This window comes from Acinonyx jubatus, chromosome D4, assembly GCF_027475565.1.
Source record: "Acinonyx jubatus isolate Ajub_Pintada_27869175 chromosome D4, VMU_Ajub_asm_v1.0, whole genome shotgun sequence".
NCBI lineage: Eukaryota > Metazoa > Chordata > Mammalia > Carnivora > Felidae > Acinonyx > Acinonyx jubatus.
This window is the reverse complement of record NC_069391.1, coordinates 91,884,405-91,904,583: the sequence shown is the minus strand read 5'-3', so window position 1 is coordinate 91,904,583 and position 20,179 is coordinate 91,884,405. Positions and strand designations below refer to the sequence as shown.

The 20,179-nt window shown below is 55.9% G+C and overlaps 1 protein-coding gene across 8 annotated transcripts in view; it reads left to right on the top strand.

Moving 5' to 3' along the window:
- WNK2 (WNK lysine deficient protein kinase 2) overlaps window positions 1–20,179 on the top strand; it is a 132,185-nt gene that overhangs the window by 86,301 nt on the left and 25,705 nt on the right. For 3 of the 8 annotated variants that reach the window (XM_053205410.1, XM_053205412.1, XM_053205407.1), the window contains 7 exons: window positions 6,661–7,427; window positions 7,703–7,772; window positions 9,665–9,726; window positions 9,816–10,495; window positions 12,768–12,979; window positions 13,825–14,013; window positions 14,734–14,832. In XM_053205410.1, the coding sequence (XP_053061385.1) occupies window positions 6,661–7,427; window positions 7,703–7,772; window positions 9,665–9,726; window positions 9,816–10,495; window positions 12,768–12,979; window positions 13,825–14,013; window positions 14,734–14,832 (2,079 nt within the window). The remainder of the gene's footprint in view (window positions 1–6,660; window positions 7,428–7,702; window positions 7,773–9,664; window positions 9,727–9,815; window positions 10,496–12,767; window positions 12,980–13,824; window positions 14,014–14,733; window positions 14,833–20,179) is intronic. The other 5 variants (XM_053205411.1, XM_053205409.1, XM_053205413.1 and 2 more) reach the window with 3 other exon arrangements.

The following is a 20,179-nucleotide window of genomic DNA, read 5'->3' as shown; positions in this document are numbered from 1 at the left end:
CCACTCACCACTTCTATTTAACATTGTCCTGGAAGTTCTAACCAGAGCAATTAGGCAAGAAAAAGAAACACATGGCATCTAAATCAGAAAGGAAGAAGTAAAATTGTCTCTGCAGATGACATAATCTTATATATAGAAACCCTTAAAGATTCCATCAAAAACCCCACAGAGGGGTGCTTGGGTGGCTCAGTCGGTTTGGGCATCCGACTTCGGCACAGGTCATGATCTCACAGCTCGTGGGTTCGAGCCCTGCATCAGGCTCTGTGCTGACAGCTTGGGGCCTGGAGCCTGCTTCGGATTCTGTGTCTCCCTCTATCTGCTCCTCCCCCGCTCACACTCACACTCTCTCGCTCGCTCGCTCTCTCAAAAATAAAGCTTAAAAAAATTTTTTTAACACCCTGTTAGAATATTAATTCAGTAAAGTTGCAGGATACAAAATCAACATGCAAAATACAGTTGCATTTCTATGTACTTACAACAAGCTACCTGAAAGATAAATGAAGGAATTAATTTTGGGCACCTGGGTGGCTCAGTCGTTTAAGTGTCTGACTCTTGGTTTCGGATCAGGTCATGCTATCACGGTTTGTGAGTTCAAGCCCCAAATTGGGCTCTGTGCTGACAGTGCAGAGCTTTCTTGGGCTTCTCTCTCTTCCTTTCTCTCTGCCCCTCCCCTGCTCACACACACTCTCTCAGAATAAACTTAAAAAAAAAAAAAAAAGAAAGCGATTCCATTTACAGTAACATCGAAAACAATAGCATATCTAGGAATATGTTTCACCAGGGAGAGGAAAGAACTATATACACTGAAAACTATGAGACACTGAAAACTATGAGACACTGAAATAAATGGAAAGGCATCCCATGTTCTTGGATTGGAAGGATTAATATTGCTAAATATCCATACTATGCAAAGCCTATAAATTTATAGTCTATAAATTCAGTCCAATCCCTGTCAAAATTCCAGTGGCATTTTCATAGAACTAGAATAAACAGTCCTAAAATTTAAATGGAATAACAAGACCCCAGGCAGCCAAAGCAATCTCGAGATGACAAACTTGGAGGCATCTCATTCCCTAGTTTTAAACTGTATTATAGAACCTTAGTAATCAAAATAGTTGGGTACTGACATAAAAACAGACGCAGGCTAATGTAACGGTCATTAGTCACAGATGATCAACTAATCTGTGACAAAGGTGCCAAGTACACACAATGGGGAAGGGATGGTCTCTTCAGTAAGTGATTCTGGGAAACTGGATATCCACATGTAGAAGAATGAAATTGGACCTTCATCTCATACCACTTATAGAAATCAACTCAAAATGGACTAAAGACTTCTCAGACATGATACCATAAAACTCCTAGAAGAAAACAGGAAAAAAGCTCCTTGGCATTGGATGTGACACTAAAAACACAAGCAGCAAAAGCAAAATCATAAGTGGGAGTACATCAAACTAAGAAGCTTTTGCACAGCAAAAGAATCAAAATGAGAAGGCATCCTACAGAAGGAGAGGCAATATTTGCAAATCATATATCTGATAAGGGGCTAATACCTAAAATATGTAAATAACTCACACAGCTCAATAGCAAAAACAAAAGATCCCTCAAATAATCCAATTAAAGATGGCAGGGGCACCTGGATGGCTCAGTCGGTTAAGCCTTCAACTCTTTGTTTTGGCTCAGATCATAATCTTACGGTTTGTGAGTTCGGACCCTGCATTGGGCTCTGTGCTAACAGTACAGAGTCTTCTTGAGATTCTCTCTCTGCCTCTTCCCCATTCACTCTGTCTCTCAAAAATAAATAAACTTAAAAAAAATTTTTTTTTAATGGGCAGAGAGGGCGCCTGAGTGGTTTCATCAGTTAAGCTTTGACTTTGGCTCTGGTCGTGATCTCACAGCTCATGAATTCGAGCCCCACATCAGGTTCTCTGCTGTCAGTGCAGAGCCTGCTTCAAACTTCTCTCTCTCTCTGTCTTTCTCTCCCTCTCCCTCTCTGCCCCTTCCTGACATGCCCACACTCTCTTTCTTCTCTCTCTCAAAAATACACATTTAAAAATAAAAATGGGCAAAGAATCTGAATAGATGTTATTTCCAAGGAAATCCTACAAATCGCCAGCAGATATGTGAAAAGGTGCTCAGCATTACTAATCGTCCGGGAAATGCACATCAAAACCACAATGAGATCTCATTTCATACCTTTCAGAATCGCTTTTTTCAAAAAGACCATAGATAACACATGTTGGTAAGGATGTGGGGAGAAGGGAACCCTGTACACTGTTAGTGGGAATACAAACTGGTTAAGCCATTATAGAAAATTGTATGGAGGTTACTAAAAATTTTTAAAATAGAACTCCCATATGATCTCACAGTCCCACTTTTGGGTATAGATCTGAAGAAATCCCTATCTTGAAAAGATAGCAGTACGCCCGTGTTCATTGCAACATTATTCACAGTAGCCAAGATGGAAATAAGCTAAGCGTTGACAGTTGAATGAATAAAGAAAATGTAAATATATACAATGGAATACTATTCACCCATAAAACCAAGGAAATCCTGCCATTTGTGACAACATGAATGAACGTGGAGGACATCATGCTAAGTGAAATAAGCCAGAGGGCTAAAGACAAATACTGTATGATGTCTGGGGAGGAAGATTCATACAACCAGAGAGTGGAATGGTGGCTGACAGAGGCACAGATTAAAGGAGAAGCATGTGATCATCTCAATAGATGGAAAAAAGCATTTCATGAGATTCAAAGCCTGTTAATGACTTTAATAAAAAGAGAAGTATAAAGATGAATTAGTTTAATTTGATGAAGAATGTTTAAAAACAACAGCAACTATTTCTCTAAAATAAGTTTTTAATGTTTATTTTTTGAGAGAGAGAGAGAGAGAGAGGGAGACAGAATCAGAAGCACGTTCCAGGCTCTAAGCTGTCAGCACAGAGCCCGATGTGGGGCCTGAACTCACAAACTGTGAGATCATGACCTGAGCTGAAGTCAGATCCGACTGAGCTACCCAGGTGCCCCAACAGCAAGTATTTCTTTTTTATTTTATTTTTGAGAGACGGAGACAGAGCACGAGTGGGGGAGGGGCAGAGAGAGAGGGAGACACAGAATCTGAAGCCGGCTCCAGCCTCTGAGCTGTCAGCACAGAGCCCGACGCGGGGCTCGAACTCACGGACACGAGATCATGACCTGAGCCGAAGTCAGACACTTAACCGACTGAGCCACCCAGGTGCCCCAACAGCAAGTATTTCTAATAGTGATATGTCGAATGCTTTCTTTTTTTTTAAATTTTTTTTAACATTTATTTAGTATTGAGAGACAGCATGAACAGGGGAGGGGCCAAGAGACAGGGAGGCACAGAATCTGAAGCAGGCTCCAGGCTCTGAGCTGTCAGCACAGAGCCCGACACAGGGCTTGAACTCACAAACCATGAGATCATGACCTGAGCCGAAATCGGACACTTAACCGATGGAGCCACCCAGGCGCCCCTCGAATGCTTTCTTTTTGAGATAGAAAACAATCAGATACCAATTATCACCATTTATTTTCATCTCATACTGGAGGTCTTGGTGCAGTGTGGGGTATGATATCAGGAAGGAAGAGAAGGAGAGAGGCAGGGAGCAAGGGTGAGGAAGAGGAGAAAGGGGAAAAAATAATAGAAAAGCAGCAGGACTGAAGAAGTCTGCTGCTTGTAGTGAAATCTGAATTTCTGCAGAGGGAACCCAGTGTTACCTTTTGCTCCTCCAGGTAATTCCAGTCTGCAGCTAAGTTTAAGAGCCGGTTCCCTTTTTTTTTTGTAAATATTTATGGAGGTTATGGTAATGGTATAATAGCTTTATTTTTCATTTGAAAAAAAAATGTCATTAATCTCAAAACAAGGTTTTCCAAAGTCAATTTTGGCTTGGTACCAACTTAAGGTAGGCTTCATTCTATTTTCAATTCCAATAGTAATCACTCTTCAAGTAGAATTAAATACATAATGAATGCCATATAATAGATGCCCAGAGCTGAGTGATTATTCTGATTTTTCAATGTAATTATAAATTGGTGTTCCGTAAGTGGTGATGTTTCTTTTAACATTACTTTTTGTTAAGCATTTGGACAGAACAAGATAACAACCTTTTATTGAGAAGCCCTTGCTATACAATTATTGTTTTGGGTCAGATTATAATTCTTTCCAAGGAATATGTTTGTAAAACTTTTCCCACTCTGAGGTGGAAATTATCATGTCGGTTTTTTTTTTTTTTTTTTTGCAGTAATTATTTCATTTTTACCTCTGACTAATGGCACTTAATTATTATTTTAAAAAGCTATAAGGATTTGAAAGGAAGAAATAAACTATCATTATTTGTTGACAAAGTGCCTATATACATGGAAATTAAAATTTAGGAAAATGTTAAAATTAATAAGTGAATTTAGGTGAGGTAACTAGATGCAACAGTTTTTCTATACCAGCAATAGTTAGTAAATAGAAATTTATTACATTTCCATTTGTAGTAACATAATAATAGCAAACATGAAATAGAAATGATTCTGACAAAATAAGTCCTTTATACCCCAGACCTTTAATAAAACGCTGAGAGAAACTTAAGAAATGAATCAAAAGATATATACCATGTTCATGGATTGGAAGATTCAATATTGTAAACACATTACTTTTCCCCAAATGGATTTACAGATTCATTGTGGTCTCAGTTAAAATTCTGACTTTTAATGGGCACTGACAAGTTGATTGTATGGTATTTGTGGGAATGCAAAAGCCAGGGAAAACCAAGATACCCTCTAGAGGAAGGAAACTGTTCTGTTGAGTACTGGGACTAATTATGTAAACCCACAACTATAGAAACACTGTGGTACTGGAACAGGGGTAGACATTGAACTAGGGAGTAGAAGCACCCAGAGGTACGCCCACATCTTGATTGACAAGAATGGTCTGACTGCTAAGTGGTGATGATAGGATTGTTTTTAAAACAAAAAGGGAGTGGTGCCTGGATGGCTTAAGCCTCCAACTCTTTTTTATTTTTTATTTTTTTTATTTATTTGAAAGAGAGCCGTGAGTGGGGGGAGAGAGAGAGAGAGGGAGGGAGGGAGGGAGAGAGAGAATCCCAAGCAGCCTCTTCTGCTAGCATGAGCCTGATGCAGGGCACAGACTCACAAACCATGAGATCATGACCTGAGATGAAACCAAGAGTAGGTCTTAACTGACTGAGCCGCCTAGGTGCCCAAGCATCCAACTCTCGATTTCATTTCAGGTCTTGATCTCAGAATTGTGAGTGCAAGCCTCATGTTGGACTAGCAATGGGCATGAAGCCTACTTAAAAACAAACACAGAGTGTCTGGGAGGCTCAGTCAGTGAGGCATCTGACTCCTGATTTCAGCTCTGGTCATAATGAGATCGAGCCCCGTGTCAGGTTCTGCGCTGACAGATTCTCTCCCCCTGGGTGCATTCTCTCCCCCTGCCCTCCTTTGGGGGATTCTCTCCCCCTGCCCCCCTTTGTCCTCTCCCCAGCTCACACACTCACTCTCTCAACAAACGAAACCACTTTAGGTCCTATTACAGTTCCCAGGATGACTTGGGAGTGTGGGAGCACGGAGGCTGCTCTGGGAGGGGAACTGGCACAGGTGTGTAGGGAAGCCGGTTCGCGGCTCCTGAAGGCTGAGGCCCCTGTGACCCGGCAGCCCCGTGTGGGGTGCAGGCCCAGCAGATGTGCGCTGGCGTGTTCACGCTCGTGTGCTAGCGCATAGCAGCACACAATGGCACAGGAGTCATAGGGGAGTTGGGGAGTGAAACTATGCAGACACGCATCGTGGGCGCATCTCCCAGATAAAATGGCGAGAGAAGCCAGACAGGAAGGAGTAAACAGGAGTCTGCTGATACAATAGTCAAAGTTAGAACTAAGCTGTGGTGTTCAGAGCACGTGTTTGTGTGGCAGTGCCGTGAAGAAACCAGATGTGGACGTTTGTCGCCGGCGGGGGGGGGGGGGGCAGTGTGAGTCTGGGGGTGTGGGATCCCGGAGCTCCCCCTACCCCCTTGTATTTTTGTAAGCTTTTCATTTTAGTTTGACGCAATTTTAAGTCAAGAAGAGTAGCCTCAAAGGAGAAGTCAGTTGGGGAAACAGGACAGGCCCCGTTCGCTGCGTGCTCCCAGGCTCGGGGGCACACGGAAGCTCTGGGAGTTCCTGGGCGGGAGCCGGGGTCCCTTGCTTGGTTCCTCCCTCCCGTCAGCTCCTCCCTGAGGACCCCTTTCCAGAGGACGCTGGTGTTGGTGTCGCGCGCTTCTGACCTTATCGGGGTCTGTTCCTGGGAGGTTCATGTTCCCTCCGAGGCAGCGAGCGTGTGGGGCTCGCATAGGCACTGTGCTTCTATAAGCTCGCCTTCCGAGTTTGCGGACTGGCTGGTGGGAAGCATACCGGAGGCGTGTTTTCGTGCCACAGCCCCAGCAGGTGGGGGCAGGTTGCGCCTGAGGGCTGAGTGCTCCTGAACCACCAGAGGGAAGGGGTGGGGGCCTGAGGGGAGAAGCCTGGCCCTGCAAGGCGCGTCAGGCACACTGGAGAAGAGAAGACCAGCGTGTGGGGTCTGCGGGTCACGGAAGGCATCCCGCAGGTGAACACCACCAGAGTAGGCTGGTACAGAGGCATTTTCCTCTTTCTTCTAGACACAGCGCCCTGCAAAGACCAGCTGTCCTTAAAGGAAAAAGCCGGCTTCCCAGCCAGTCCACAGCATCTGAGCCAAACAGGCCCCAGGGACACCCCTGGCGGTGCACCGGCCCCTTTGCCGCCATCCTCCCCTCCTGTGACTGCTCTGCCCCAGGATGCGGCCACACCAGCCGCCAGCCCCAAGCCAGAGCCCGCAGTGGGGACTGCTGTGCAGGCGGGGGGCCCAGGGACCTCTCAGGGGATGGCCAGTGAGCGTGAGACCCCCCAGCCACTGGCAGAGACTCAAGACACCCAGCTTTCTGCACAACCCCTGGGTGCAGGGGGGGGGCCTTGTGCCCCACCTCTGGAGGCCCCCCGCTACCCCTCGGGTTTGGGAGAGCCCACCTCAGCCAGGGAGGCCATGGCCCAGGGTGAGCCCTTGCAGGCTCCGGCCCCTGCACCCAGCGCCCCCAGTGGGACCCCCCAGCCCACCCCGGGTCAGCCCGTACCCCCGTTGCCCCCTGCAGTAGGGGCCATCAGCCTGGCCACTCCCCAGCTCCCCAGCCCCCCACTGGGGCCCACCGGGGCCCCCCAGCCACCCTCAGCCTTGGAGTCAGATGGGGAGGGGCCTCCCCCCAGGGTGGGCTTTGTGGACAGCACCATCAAGAGCCTAGATGAGAAGCTTCGAACTCTGCTCTACCAGGAGCACGTGCCCACCTCCTCAGCCTCTGCCGGGACCCCTGTGGAGGCGGGGGACCGAGACTTGACCCTGGAGCCCCAGCCCGTGGTAAGTTCCGGCCCTACTAGGGTGGCGAGCACCCCAGGCACGCAGACCTGCCTCAGTCGGCTGTGGCCGCCCCACACTCAGGCCCACCCCCACGTTTTACAAAAAGTGGCTCATCTGGGGACTTGGGGAGTGTGTGTGCAAGGTCGGGACCTGGTCTGGACGGCCCCGGTCAGGGTGGCCTGGGGAGGAGCCCAGCCTTCATACAGAGGGGATCTGCAGGTCTCTGCACGCCTCACCAGGGGAGACTTAACGGCTCTCTCCGTTTCTTCCACCAGCCGGGAAAGTCAGAAACAGCCCCTGGGCTGGGGGCTGCATTGGAGCAGGCTGGGTCCTCGCCAGTGACAGGTAACGAGCCCCAGGTCACCTGCCAGACCCCCAGTGCTTTCAAGGTGCATCCCGCGTCTCTACACTTCATCCCTATAGCATCTTGGGTGGGACTCAGGCATAGTGGGAGCCCGTCGTGATGCGTTAGTTAAAGCCCACTGTGTTCTAACAGAGCACATGCTCAGGCCCCAAGGTGAGAAAGGCCTTTGTAGAAACAGCTGGGCTGGGTGTCAGGTGGTGATCAGGGACTGCCCGGCTGCCCGGTGCTCTCCATGCGCTCTGGCAGGCATCCCTGAGCCCCGTGTCCTTCAGAAGGTTACGAGATGCGGGAGCTTGTTTGGGTAGAGTGCAGGGCTGGGGCTGAGAGTTTCCAGCTGTCCGTGGAAGCTGCCGGCCTGGGGCCAGCAAGTTCCTGCTGTGGAACTTCCTCTGAGGCTCCTGGGTGCTGCGGGTCTCTGTGGGTGCTCTTGTGGTGGTTCTCATTTCATTACCTGAACACCTGTGTGTCAGCCCAAGGGGGTGGGTCTGACCTTCCGAGGTGGGGTTTCTTCTTGGCCTGGGATTCCTCGGGAGATCAGCAAGATAAAGGTCCAGCTGACCTTGTGACAGGACCCTGGGTCTGTGTCAGCGGCAGGTGAGGCCCCAGTTGGCAGAGTGAGGGGAGTGGCCTACTGGGCCTCTGGATACTGCATTCATAGGTGTCACACTGTCGAGGGATGGGGACAGCTGGCACAGGAGTCAGAAGCCCCAGCACGTGTTTACCTGCAAAACGGAGGTTCAAGCAGGAATGCTCCGGGGGAGAACGTAAGACGCTGTCCCTGAGCGCCTGCTCCCTCTTCTGACCTCTGTGCATGAGAAATGTACCATGAGTCCCTTCTGTGGCATCAGGGACTTCAAATGCTGTAGCCACTCCCAAGCCCACTCCTCCCAGAGTGCAGAGCTTGTCGGGGAACCGTAAGGAGACATGGTCAGCATTTCTGGTGGTCAGAGCTGTCTGGAAACAGGGAGTGTAGAGTGAACCCCTGTGCCCGGAGGTGTGCAAAGAGAGGGCAGATCTCCCACTGCAGGGATGTGATGGGGGGCATCAGGCACTGCCTGTAGGTTGGGGGTGTGTGACATTTGGGTCTGGGTCTCCCTGGGAATCTGTGCAGCAGCAGCCCCCCCCAACCGTGCCAGAGGCTCTCACCCCTGCGGCAGGCACGTCAGTCTGGCTGTGGGCTGACACAGCCCCTGCCTGCCTGCGGCTTGCTTTTGCCACGTGCGGGCCCAGCTTGGGCCAGTCTCCCACACGTCAGCTCCTCCTGCTCCAGCACTCGGTGGTCCTGGGAAAGGGGGTCAGAAGTACCACCCTGCATCCATGCTCTGTAGATGGGGAAGCTGGGATAGCTTCAGATGATGTGGGCCTTCCCTAGACGCTGAGCCATAGAGTTAAGAACTGGCCCTATTGATGATGCAGGACCTCGTGAGGCCCTGGTATCGTCGGATTTGATGGGGAGTCCTTCAGGTGTATAAAGATGACAGGTGAGATGGTAGTGACATCAGGTGTGCAGAGATGACCCGTGACACAGATTGGCACTGTCAGGTGTTAGAAGTGACAGGTGGCACAGGTGATGGCCATCAGGTGTGCAGAGGGTGGGGCAGTGCCCCAGGTTCTGGAGCAGGTGCCTCCAGGGACCTGAGAGGTGTCAGGCTGAACCCTCCTCCCTTCCCCGAGTCATTGGGTGTCTCCTAACAAGAAATGGGGTCAGGGCCTCCTGGAGTGTTTATAGTTTTCCTAGCTGCTGAGCACATGCGGTACATCCCCCTGCCCTGGGTGGGGGGCTTCCCTTCCACTGATCCAGTTCAGCTGGAGGGCACCTGCTCCTGCCCTTGCCCTCCGCACTGACCCAGTAACCACTCTGACGTTCCTACAGCAGAATCATCTTTGAGCCAAGTGACAACCTCAGGTTTGCCCCCGGCGCCAGGTGCCCCCCAGGTAAGGAGTGTTCTCCCAGGCACCTGGCTGGTGGGGTTTCCTCTCTGCTGCTGTGTGGTGGAAACTTCTCCTTTCCGCTCCTTGTCCAGGATGCCCCTGCTTCTGCCTTCCCTGCACTCCTGGAGCCCGCAGACCAGAGCAGTGGGGTCCCGGGGGAAACTTCAGCCAGGCCCACACCGGGGATGCAGACGGAGGACAGCCGGGCCAGCCACCTGCAGACGCAGGGCACTCTGGCCGCAGGGTCCCCACAGAAGCATCCAGGGCAGCAGGACGGCAGCTCACCAGCCAAAACTGTGGGCCGGTTCTCGGTGGTCAGCACGCAGGACGAGTGGACCCTGGGCTCCCCCCACAGCCTGCGGTACTCGGCGCCGCCAGACGTGTACCTGGAGGAGGCCCCCCACAGCCCCGACATGAAGCTGGCCGTCCGGAGGGCGCAGACAGCCTCCTCCATCGAGGTCGGCGTGGGCGAGCCGGTGTCCAGCGACTCCGGGGACGAGGGTCCGCGCAGGCGGCCCCCTGTGCAGAAGCACGCCTCCCTACCCAGCAGCAGTGGCGTGGCCAGCGACTTCGTGAAGAAGGCCACCGCCTTCCTGCACAGGTCCCCACGGGCTGGCTCCCCGGGCCCGGAGACGCCCGGCAGGGTGGGCGTGAAGGTGCCCACCATCAGTGTGACCTCCTTCCACTCCCAGTCGTCCTACATCAGCAGCGACAACGACTCGGAGATCGAGGACGCCGATATCAGGAAGGAGCTGCAGAGTCTGCGGGAGAAGTAGGTCCTGAGAAGTGGCTGCAGGGGGGGCGGGGAGCGGTGCTGCCTGTGCTGCGGACCCTGGTCTCCTGCGGTAGCTCTCACTGGGCTCACTGTCTCCCCCAGCGAGTGTGACTTGCTCCACTTTTTGGGGACACTGCGCAGAAGTGGCAGATACTGGAGAGAAGTCTCACAGGCTTCTGCCGTCCCATAATTCCTTCTGCTGGGTTGTGCAAGCCCTGGGGAGAGAGAGCAACACATTACCTCAGCATTCCTGCCCCGGCCCTGCCCCACTCTCCTCCCACCTGCCTCGGCCCCACCCCACCCCACCCCCAACCTGCCGAGGCCCCGCCCCACTCTCCTCCCACCTGCGGCCCCACCCCACCCCCCCCGACCTGCCAAGACCCCGCCCCACTCTCCTCCCACCTGCGGCCCCACCCCACCCCCGACCTGCCAAGACCCCGCCCCACTCTCCTCCCACCTGCGGCGGCCCCACCCCACCCCAACCCCCCAACCCCCCCACCTGCCGAGGCCCCACCCCACTCTCCTCCCACCTGTGGCCCCACTCTCCTCCCACCTGCCGGGACCCCGCCCCACTCTCCTCCCACCTGCGGCCCCACTCTCCTCCCACCTGCGGCCCCACCCCCCCCACCTGCCGAGGCCCCACCCCACTTTCCTCCCACCTGTGGCCCCACCCTCCTCCCACCTGCGGCCCCACCCCACCCCACCCCCAACCTGCCGAGGCCCCGCCCCCCTCTCCTCCCACCTGCGTCGGGCCCCCCCTCCAGCCCCCCCCACCTGCCGAGGCCCCGCCCCACTCTCCTCCCACCTGCCTCGGCCCCACCCCCCCAACCTGCCGAGGCCCTGCTTTACTCTCCTCCCACCTGCGCCCCCCCCTTGCCTCACCCTCCCCCACTTGCCCCAGCCACTGAGTTGGGCCCAGCCATAGGAGACCTGCCGACAGCCGCCACTAGATTTGGAGGCACGCAGGGAGGTGCCTGACCCAGTGACAGTGTGTCCTTGTGGGGCGTGTGGGGGTCTCCTCTGTACACTCTCACTTGGGGGTGGTCGCCCTGGGAGCCTGCGGGCCGCAGGAGTAAGGGGAACCAAGAGGCAGCCGCCCTCTCTGGGGTGGGGGGGGCTGTGTAGGGGTGGGGAAAAGGAGGGCGCCGGGCCTGGGGTGGGGGTGGGGTGAGTTGCAGAGGTTCCTCCAAGAGAGGAATTTGGGTAGTCTGAGGAAGGGAAATCAGGGCTAACGAGTCTAGGCTCTTGCGTGGGAAGGGGCCCTGGGCTTTGAGGCACCTGCTGCAGGCCCTAGGGCAGGATCCTCAGATTGGGGGTCTCCCTAGGTCCTCCTGAGGGCATCCCCCCGCCCTTCAACAGTGTCACCTCAAAATATCACCCCTTCAGAAGCTAACTGGATGCAACAGCACTTTGCTGGCTAGGGTCATCTTTCTGAGGCCTGGCAGGCATTGAAGATAGTGAAATCAGAACTTGCTTCCCGTTGTCCAACCATGCAGCAGAAGATGGGTCAGGGCTGTGGCTGAGGGGCTGGGCCCCTGGCCTGGGCAGCCACGCCCATCGTACATCTGAGGGGCTGGCATCAGGCCCAGATGGCATGCAGGCGGGTGAGTGGGCAGGTGAGCAGTGGCTGGCGGCTGGGCCAGCGGGTCCCCAAGGGAGGGTCCTTCTCTGGCTTGTTCGAGAAACTTCCCTTGCCCACAGCTAGTAATTGCACCTGTGTCTTCATGGCAGCCTCACACCCGTGTGGCCAGGGGGTGGTGGTGTCTGTGCTGGGAGTCCCCACCCTTGCTCACGTGGGCATGCTCTCTCATCTGTGACGCCTCTCCTGCGGTTTCCCCACTCAGAGGAGGTGCCATTTATTTGCTGGAAGGGCTGAGGCAGCCTCTCAGTTCTGAATGCCGATCGTTTGCTCTTCCTTTGGGCTTGGGTGTCGGGTTTGTACTGCGAGCATAAATGTGTGGGGTTGTTCGTGTCCCGCTCCCCAGCCCCTCACAGTGGCAGCGTCACGAGTCTAGACACCTGAACCCTCGAATCCTTTCGGGCTCTTCCTCTTGGTGGTGTTGGGGGTGTTCATGCAGGAGACCCCCGGTGGGGCCCACTTGGTCCTGATGGAGACCCAGAGTCTTCAGTGCCCCTGTTTCCTCGACATGGTCCATCTGTCCTCGAGCCCCACTGCTCACACCCTTGCCGTGCCCTGAGGGCCCTCCTGGATGGGCCTATGTGCCGGAACCGAGCAGGGTGCCCACCCGCCCTCCATCCCCTCCTGCAGGCACCTGAAGGAGATCTCGGAGCTGCAGAGCCAGCAGAAGCAGGAGATCGAGGCCCTGTACCGCCGCCTGGGCAAGCCGCTGCCCCCCAACCTGGGCCTCTTCCACACGGCTCCTCCTGCCGGCCGGAGGAGGAAGAGCAGGAGCAAGCTGAAGGCAGGGAAGCTGCTCAACCCGCTGGTGCAGCAGCTCAAGGTCGTGGCCTCCAGCACAGGTCTGTGCCCTCCCGGCTCTGGCAGGCTGGGGCCGGGACCCGAGTGGGGCAGGCAGGAGGCAGGCGCCCGCACCCAGAAGAGCACTTCTTCGACCTCCTTTCACTGGAGCGGGAAGCCTTTGGAGGTGTGAAGGGCCGGGGTGTCGCCGGGCCCACCCTGAGCGCGCAGGCCTGCTCTGGGGCCATCAGCCGCCTGGGGACTCGTGTACGAGGCAGGAGGCGGTTCAGGGTCTCTCCCCCTCAGCCCACCTCCCTGCAGCGTGCCACCTGGCTCGGGGTGTTTCCTCTGGCCATTTCTCAGGCACCGGTCACCTGCTTGAAAGTGAGGGTGGAGCAGCTGCCTTTTGGGGGGGGGGGAGGGGGGAGATACCCGGGCACCGAGGGTGCGCCGGAAACCCAGTGAGTTGGGATCCCCGGTGTGTGCCAGGTGGGAAGCCAGCGAGAGCGGAGTGTGAGCCCACCCTCTCGGTATCACGGATAACCCACGGGGTGCGTGTCCGTGAACTGCAAGAAGAGTTACACAAATTATACGAATCCAGGATGATTCCTAAAGCCAAGTGGAAACTAGTCAGAGTGAGCAGGTCGTACAGGCCTCTTGAGCCCTGGTGTGCCTCTCCTGACGTGCCGTGGTCCTTGCACGGCGCTGGCGACTGGTGGAGGCTGTGGTCATTTTCTCTGATCTTCCTGACGCCCGCGCTCCGGTGACCGGGCCACGTGCCCAGTGCCTGCAGGGACTCCACTTCCCCAAGGTCACCCAGCAATGAGCAGGGAGGACAGATGCACCCCGCGCTGGCTGGTCTGACCCGCAGCGCCTCACTGTGCCTGTCACCCCTTATTCCCCCCAGGTCACTTGTCAGACTGCAGCAGAGCCCCTCCTGCTAAGGACCCTGCCCAAGCCGGGGCAGGGCCCGAAGCAGCTTCAGACCCGTGTGGGAAGGCAGTTCAGACCCAGCAGCCTTGCTCGGTGCGGGCCTCCCTGTCTGCAGACATCTGCTCCGGCTTAGCCACTGACGGAGGCGGAGCGCATGGCTCAGGTGATTCCCAGCTTGCCCGTCTCTGAGCATGCGCTAGCTGCGTAGGGCCCCTGTGGTGTCAGAGGGGCATGAGCGGCGGCAAGGGCCGCCCACAGCCTCTCGAGGATAAAAACCAGTAGAGGTAGCCTTTGAGTAAAGACAGTGGGTAGCCCACCCATCATCGAGTCTGGCTGTGTAAGGCTCAGAGGGAGGCGTGCTCTGCTAGAGCCGGCCCGGGGAAGGCGCCAGGACCCCCTGGTCACGTGTGGGGTGCGTGCTCTGCGCCGGTTCCCAGGCCCCCGCCTGCCCTGCCCCGCCCCGCTGCCCACTACACACGGGTCCTTCCGTCAGGAGGGACGGCTAGGGGGATGAGGGCACGGCCCCTCGAGCTGGGAGTCCGCCTTGAGGAGGAAATGCTCGTCACCTCGGCCGTGGGCGCAGTAGCCGCGTGAGGAGGGGCTCCGTCCCCGCCATCTCTGTCCAGAGAAGTCGCAGTGACCGCTGCTGGCGCCCACCCCCGCCCGCCCGCCCCGCACGCTCTCCCAGGGTCCGCTTCTCTTGTGCTCCAGCGGTGCCTCCTTTCCATTACGTGGTCGGCGGCTGTGGTCCTCCGGGCTGGGCTAGGTGGAGCCGTGGATGCTAAGTGACGAGGCTGATGTGGCTGGTGGTGTGTAGCAGGAATCCCAGAGACTGTACTTGATGCCTGTCTCTTTGTTTTCTTCCCTCTATATTCATTTGCAGGCTGGACGGTTTACCACCCAACGTCTGAGAGACTGACCTATAAGTCTAGTAGCAAACCTCGCGCTCGATTCCTCAGTGGACCCGTGTCTGTGTCCATCTGTCTGTATTTGTTCTTTGTATTTTATCACCTCCTGGCCCTTGGTTTCTCCCCGCCCCTCCCTGTCTTCATTGCCTTCCATACATTCTGTAGGCTGCCTGCCCCTCCCCACTGAAGTCACCTACTTAATATCAAACACAGACCCCTGCCCGCACCCACCCTCTCGGCCCCAGAAAGCGCCAGTGCATGCCCTCGGCTCATGGCCGGCACTAAAAGCATGTGCGGCGGCTTGCCCACTCCTGGCCTCGGGCACCTGGCCCCCCAGACCCCCAAAGCGCTCTGCGTTTTTCTCCTCACTGGTTTGTTTAACTTATTTTTTATGTTGGACGTAGTTTTATTTCTGTTGCGATTGTGGTGCACATATACGTCCGCTGTCCCCAGTTCCAGTGACAACAAAAAGACAACCCCGGCCTTCTCTAGACGCATGGTGTGTTTCACACGTGTCTGGATTCTGAAGACATGCATGTAGTGAGCGGAGACAGTTCTAGAAGGTCACTGGAGGGTGTAACTTTTGTGCGAGGGCCACAACACAGCACTCGTTGCTGTTGCCCCACCCCCATGCCCTGCATGTGCAAAGGCTGAGAGAAAGGTGCTCCAGCTAGGTCGGCCCACCCCTCCCTCCACTCCGGTCACCTTGGGAACCCATCAGCGTCCCCAGAAAGCCCCAGCCTCCGCTGTGGCTGTCTCTCTGGCCTGGCCCCTCCTGGTCTCTAGCTGGAGCACTTTACTTGGTGTGCCCTCTCCTCCCACAGCCCTCAGACACGAAGTCAGCTACCCAGCTCCTCAGGGCTGTGCTCACCCAAACCTCCGTCCCGGTCACCCTCTGGCTCCTGGGATGCCCTGCTGGCACCCAGGATTCCTGTCCGGGAAGGGGGTATCTGCTCAGGGCCGTCCAGAATTACTTCATCCCTTGGAACAATTGGAAAATGAATCCAAAGCTCTGGGGTTTTCAGGTTTTCGTTTCTGAACACAAAAATTAAGCTTTCTATCAAATGGAAATGGTGGAAATGCTGGTTTGGGGCACGTGGCTTTTTGCTGGTACAATAAAGATACATTGTGTTTGTCAGGACCTGAGGCCACGTCCACAGTGGGCATTTGTCCCCATCAGAGGGGCCATGTCACCCTCCCCCAGGCAGGACAGGGTAGAGGCACAGAACCTCCTAGAGATTCCCAGGGACTGTTTAGTAACAGGTGCCCCACCTGAGCTGCTGGTTGGTTTTGAGCTGGTGGTGGGCAGGGGTGGGCAAGGTCTGAGTGCATCCTGCTCCCTGTATTACTTGCTGGCTCTTTTCTGTCCCAGTGTGCGTGGCTGTCTCCTGAGACCATGGCATCAGGGCACATGGGTCCCCAGGCATCTCCCGGTCACATGACTGACCGCAGCCTGCTGGGAACATGTGGGTCGGACACAGGAAGCAGGTTAGAGCAGGTGGTGCTTTCCCTGGGGTCCCCTGGTGTGAGTGATCAAGTGCCACATGCTCCTTCAAGGTTTGTGCCCACATGGTCCTGCATTCATTTTTAAGAGTTTTCATTTGTTTTACTGTTATTATTCCAAGATAAAAAAAAAAAAAATGGGGAGGCACAGCAAGGACAAATCGTCTAGCTTTTGTTTCCGTCTCTGTGGCTAAGAGGAAAGGGACATGTGAGGCATGGCTTGGTGGCACACGGGGCTCCTGGCCTGGGTGGACCTGATTTTAGGTGGTTGGGCCCAGTGGCCTTGCTGTTTTCACAACAGCCCTCTGCAGGCACGCCTTGGCTGAGCTCTTTGCTGTCCTGGCCACGGTGTGGCCCCCACAGGCCCTGGCCCTGGGGGCATGTGAAGGTGTGTCCTTCCATGCCCAGTGCCCTGGTGTCCGCCCAGCCTGCCAGCCTACTCCTGGAGCTGGAGCTGGCTGGTTCCTGGGTTACTAGGGAGCTCGGAGGCCTGAGGAGACCACAGGCACCTGTGAAAGTCTGGAGGAAAAAGTCTGGTCGCAGCCCTGAGGGCTGAGAGGTGGCAGAGAGGAGGTCTGAGGCGAGGGCTGTGGGAAGACCCTGAGGGTGGGGCCCGCTCTGGGGGCCTGGTCCTGGAGTCCAGGTCAGCAGCAGGGGGAGGGCTGCAGCTGTGGGCTCATCTGGCCTGACCTGCAGGAAGAGATGAAGGCTAGAGGTTTTCTGTTTGCCGCCTTGCACCGAATAGGAGACCAGGCTCTAGGAAAACAAAATCTTGGTTAAGTTCTGAAGTACACAAAGAAGGTCCCCAATTGTGTGACACTCAGAGACCATGAGAGCATCCAGGCTGGGTCAGAGATGAGCAGGGGTGGAGGCGCAGGCAGCTGCAGGTGACTAGGAGGGGACCCCTCATGGGACAGGCATTCAGCCCCAGGAAGGAGAGCATGCAGAGAGCGAATCCTGGGCGCTGCCTCGGGTGGGCATGTGGACAGGCCCGCCGTTGGGAGGGAAGGGTCCACGGTAGCACAGACGGGGTGAAGCCCTGGGCAGACCCCTCCTTGTGGCCAGTGGAAGGTTTGGGGAAACTCGGGGAGCACGTTTTGGGATTCAGAGGCTGTGGTCGGGTCGCAGCAGTGTCTGGGGTCAGAAGCTGCTGTCAGACCTGTTGGCCCTCCTTCTCTCTGGCTCCAGTCCACGTGACTGGATTAGGTGCCGATGCTTCTGGAGCCTCTCTGCACACAGACCTTTGGGGTCTGCTTTGTTATGTTCTCACGTGTCCCATCAGCCTGTCATCCGTGCCACAGCAAGTCTGTCTCCGGGACACCCGAGGAGGCTGCCACTGCGTGGCTGCCAAGGCCCTGTCCTCACCCTTCCTGGGGGGACCTGCTGCAGGGGTGTGGGAGAGGGCCTTCGGGCAGGGGAGGGCAGCCAAGAAGGAGGCCACCCCCCATGGAGGCCTCCCCAGGCTGGACTGTCCCTGGGGCCGTCACCCCAGGGCAGGGCAGAGCTGGGATGCGTCCCGTCTCATGCTTCAAGGACAAGTTTTGGCACTTTGCTCAGTGGTGCAAGGACTTGGTGGCTCATTCCAAAGAAGCCCTGAGTGGCATTTTGGTGCTGGTTGCTCATTTTGTTTCCGGTGCCAGATCCAAATATCTAACGCCACTGGTCTGGGGGAAGGACCCGTGGGTGGGAGGCATGCCTCTCGTCATGTGGCAGGCAGGGGCTGCTGTCCCCGAAGCGCCCTGTGAGCCTCATCGGTTGTCTGAATGCTGTGGTAAAAAGCAAGTGTGGTGATGGCCCCTGGGCTGGCCCACTTCTTAAGAGATCTGTCCGTGGCAGATACTTTGAGGCATCCGCCTGGAAGCCCAGTGAGGGTGTGGATGCTGGCAGGGCCGGTTGTCCTTGCCTGGGGAGGGATTTGGCGGGGGCGGGGGGGGAGGGGGGAGGGCTTCCTGAACGAGGCCTGGGCACTGCATGAGACTCCTGGCCCGGTGGGATGTGTGTGCAGCATGAGGACAGGACATGGTGGCATCCAAAGCCTGGGAGAACAGCTGGGAGAGGCCGCGTGGCTGTCCACCTCCACCCCTGACCACCTGGAGCTTCTCCGAGTAGTTCTGGGCCTTGAAGTTGGCTCTTCCCAAGACCTTGGCTAAGGACAGTAGTCCTGCAGGGAGGGGAGACCTGCCCTCATGCCCCCTGTGGGTTTCCTATGGGTCCCATGCATCCCCAGCACCCTTGCAATGCTGCCTTGTGGCCTGATGGAGGGGAAGAGAGGAGGGCTGGGTGGAGGCACATTCGTCAGCCATCTGTGTGGTGGGCTTCAAGGGCAAGGCACTGGGGAGGAGACTCAGGGGACCCCCCGAGGAGGGACAGGGCTGTGGTGTGAGTGAGGGCCGGTCATCAGACCTATGGCCTGTGCTTGGCCACACCTCTGCACTGCACTGGCTGCCATGACTCTGACGTGAAGGGCGCCGAATCCGGTCGGTCTTTGTTTAAAGGTTCACCTTGAGGGCAGGGAGTGTGCTCTGGTCCCTGTGGGCCGCGTCTAGTGAGGGTGTGGAGGCCTCTGTGGGCCAGTATTGCTCTCCAGTCCGAGCATGGTGTCTGGTGGCCAATGGCCTTGGCTCTGGGGTCCCAGCAAAGTCTGGGGCCCTGATCACGGGCCCAGGCTTCCTCTGGTGGTTCCCGGCAGGCAGCTCCTGTGGCTGCCTGAGTGTTCCTGTCATGAGGATGGAGGGAATCAGCCCCGAAAGAATCCTCTTCTGTCAGGCTGTGGGGACCTGGCTGGCCAATTGATTCCATGTCCTGGTGCTGCAGAGACCCAGAGGGAGCTACAACCACAGGATCCAGACAGGGAAGTCTGTGCCTTAGCTGGGGCCCCGCACAGTCATAGAGCTTGGGACCCTCATTCCCTTGTGCTGTGGAGCCCCCCGAGGGCCCTGTGCTCCCAGTAGGGTTCCACGTCAGGACACAGACCGGCAAAGGCCCTTCACTGCTGCTACCAAGGGACGACTGGCCTGGACCACTCCTGCCCAGCCCTTTTGTTTTTATTTGCACATTACAGACCCCACCAGAACATCACCTCCCTTTCCACCACATCAGCCTCTGAGCACACACGGGATAAACCAAAAAAAAAGAACGACTCAGCTGGAGCCTGGGCCGACCTTTGTGCTCTGCTCACACCCAGAGGCGGTGGCGTCTTACCTTCCTCAGCAAGGGTGCAGGGCACCCTCAGGAAGTGTTCTGCTCTGGCAAGGGCCAGGGGCAGGAGCACAGACCCTCTGTGATAGCGCAGCCTTGCTGAGTGACCTTGGGGACTCCTGAGCTGTCCCATTGTGCCTGCCCAGCTCCCTGAAGGGCCAGCTCGTCTGCCCTCCAAGTGGGCACTGACCATCAAGTTGTGCCAGACACCACGGACAGCCCCTGGGACCGCAGGGCCTGGCGCTTAGTGGTGGTCTCATGACAAGCCTCACCCCGTTCTGGTGGACGTGGGCTACCAGGTGAGGCAGCAGCGTTGCAGAAACTTGGGTCCAGCCCTGATTCCCACCTCTGTAGATAGGTGCCCTCTGTGTCCACCACTGGTCTGGTCAGGGAAGCCGCCTGGGATCTGGGATTGGCCTCAAACCTGCAAAACAATGTATCTTTTTGCACTTGGAAAACAAACCTCCCATGGGCCTAGCTTCCAGGCAAAGCCGGCGGCTCCACTGAGCTCTCCTGGCTGACTTTTAGTGGGTTTTCTGCCTCGATCTGCAGTGGGGCTGCAGAAGCCTTTTGTTTAAAAACCAAGTGGTATGCTTTGCTTTTTTTGTTTTTTGTTTTCTTTTTTTTTTTTTTGAATACGCTTTGAAAGACACACTCACTTCTACCTGAAGCTTGGGGCCTGGTCCTGCACCTGAGCCCCTCGGCGAAGTTCACGTGAGC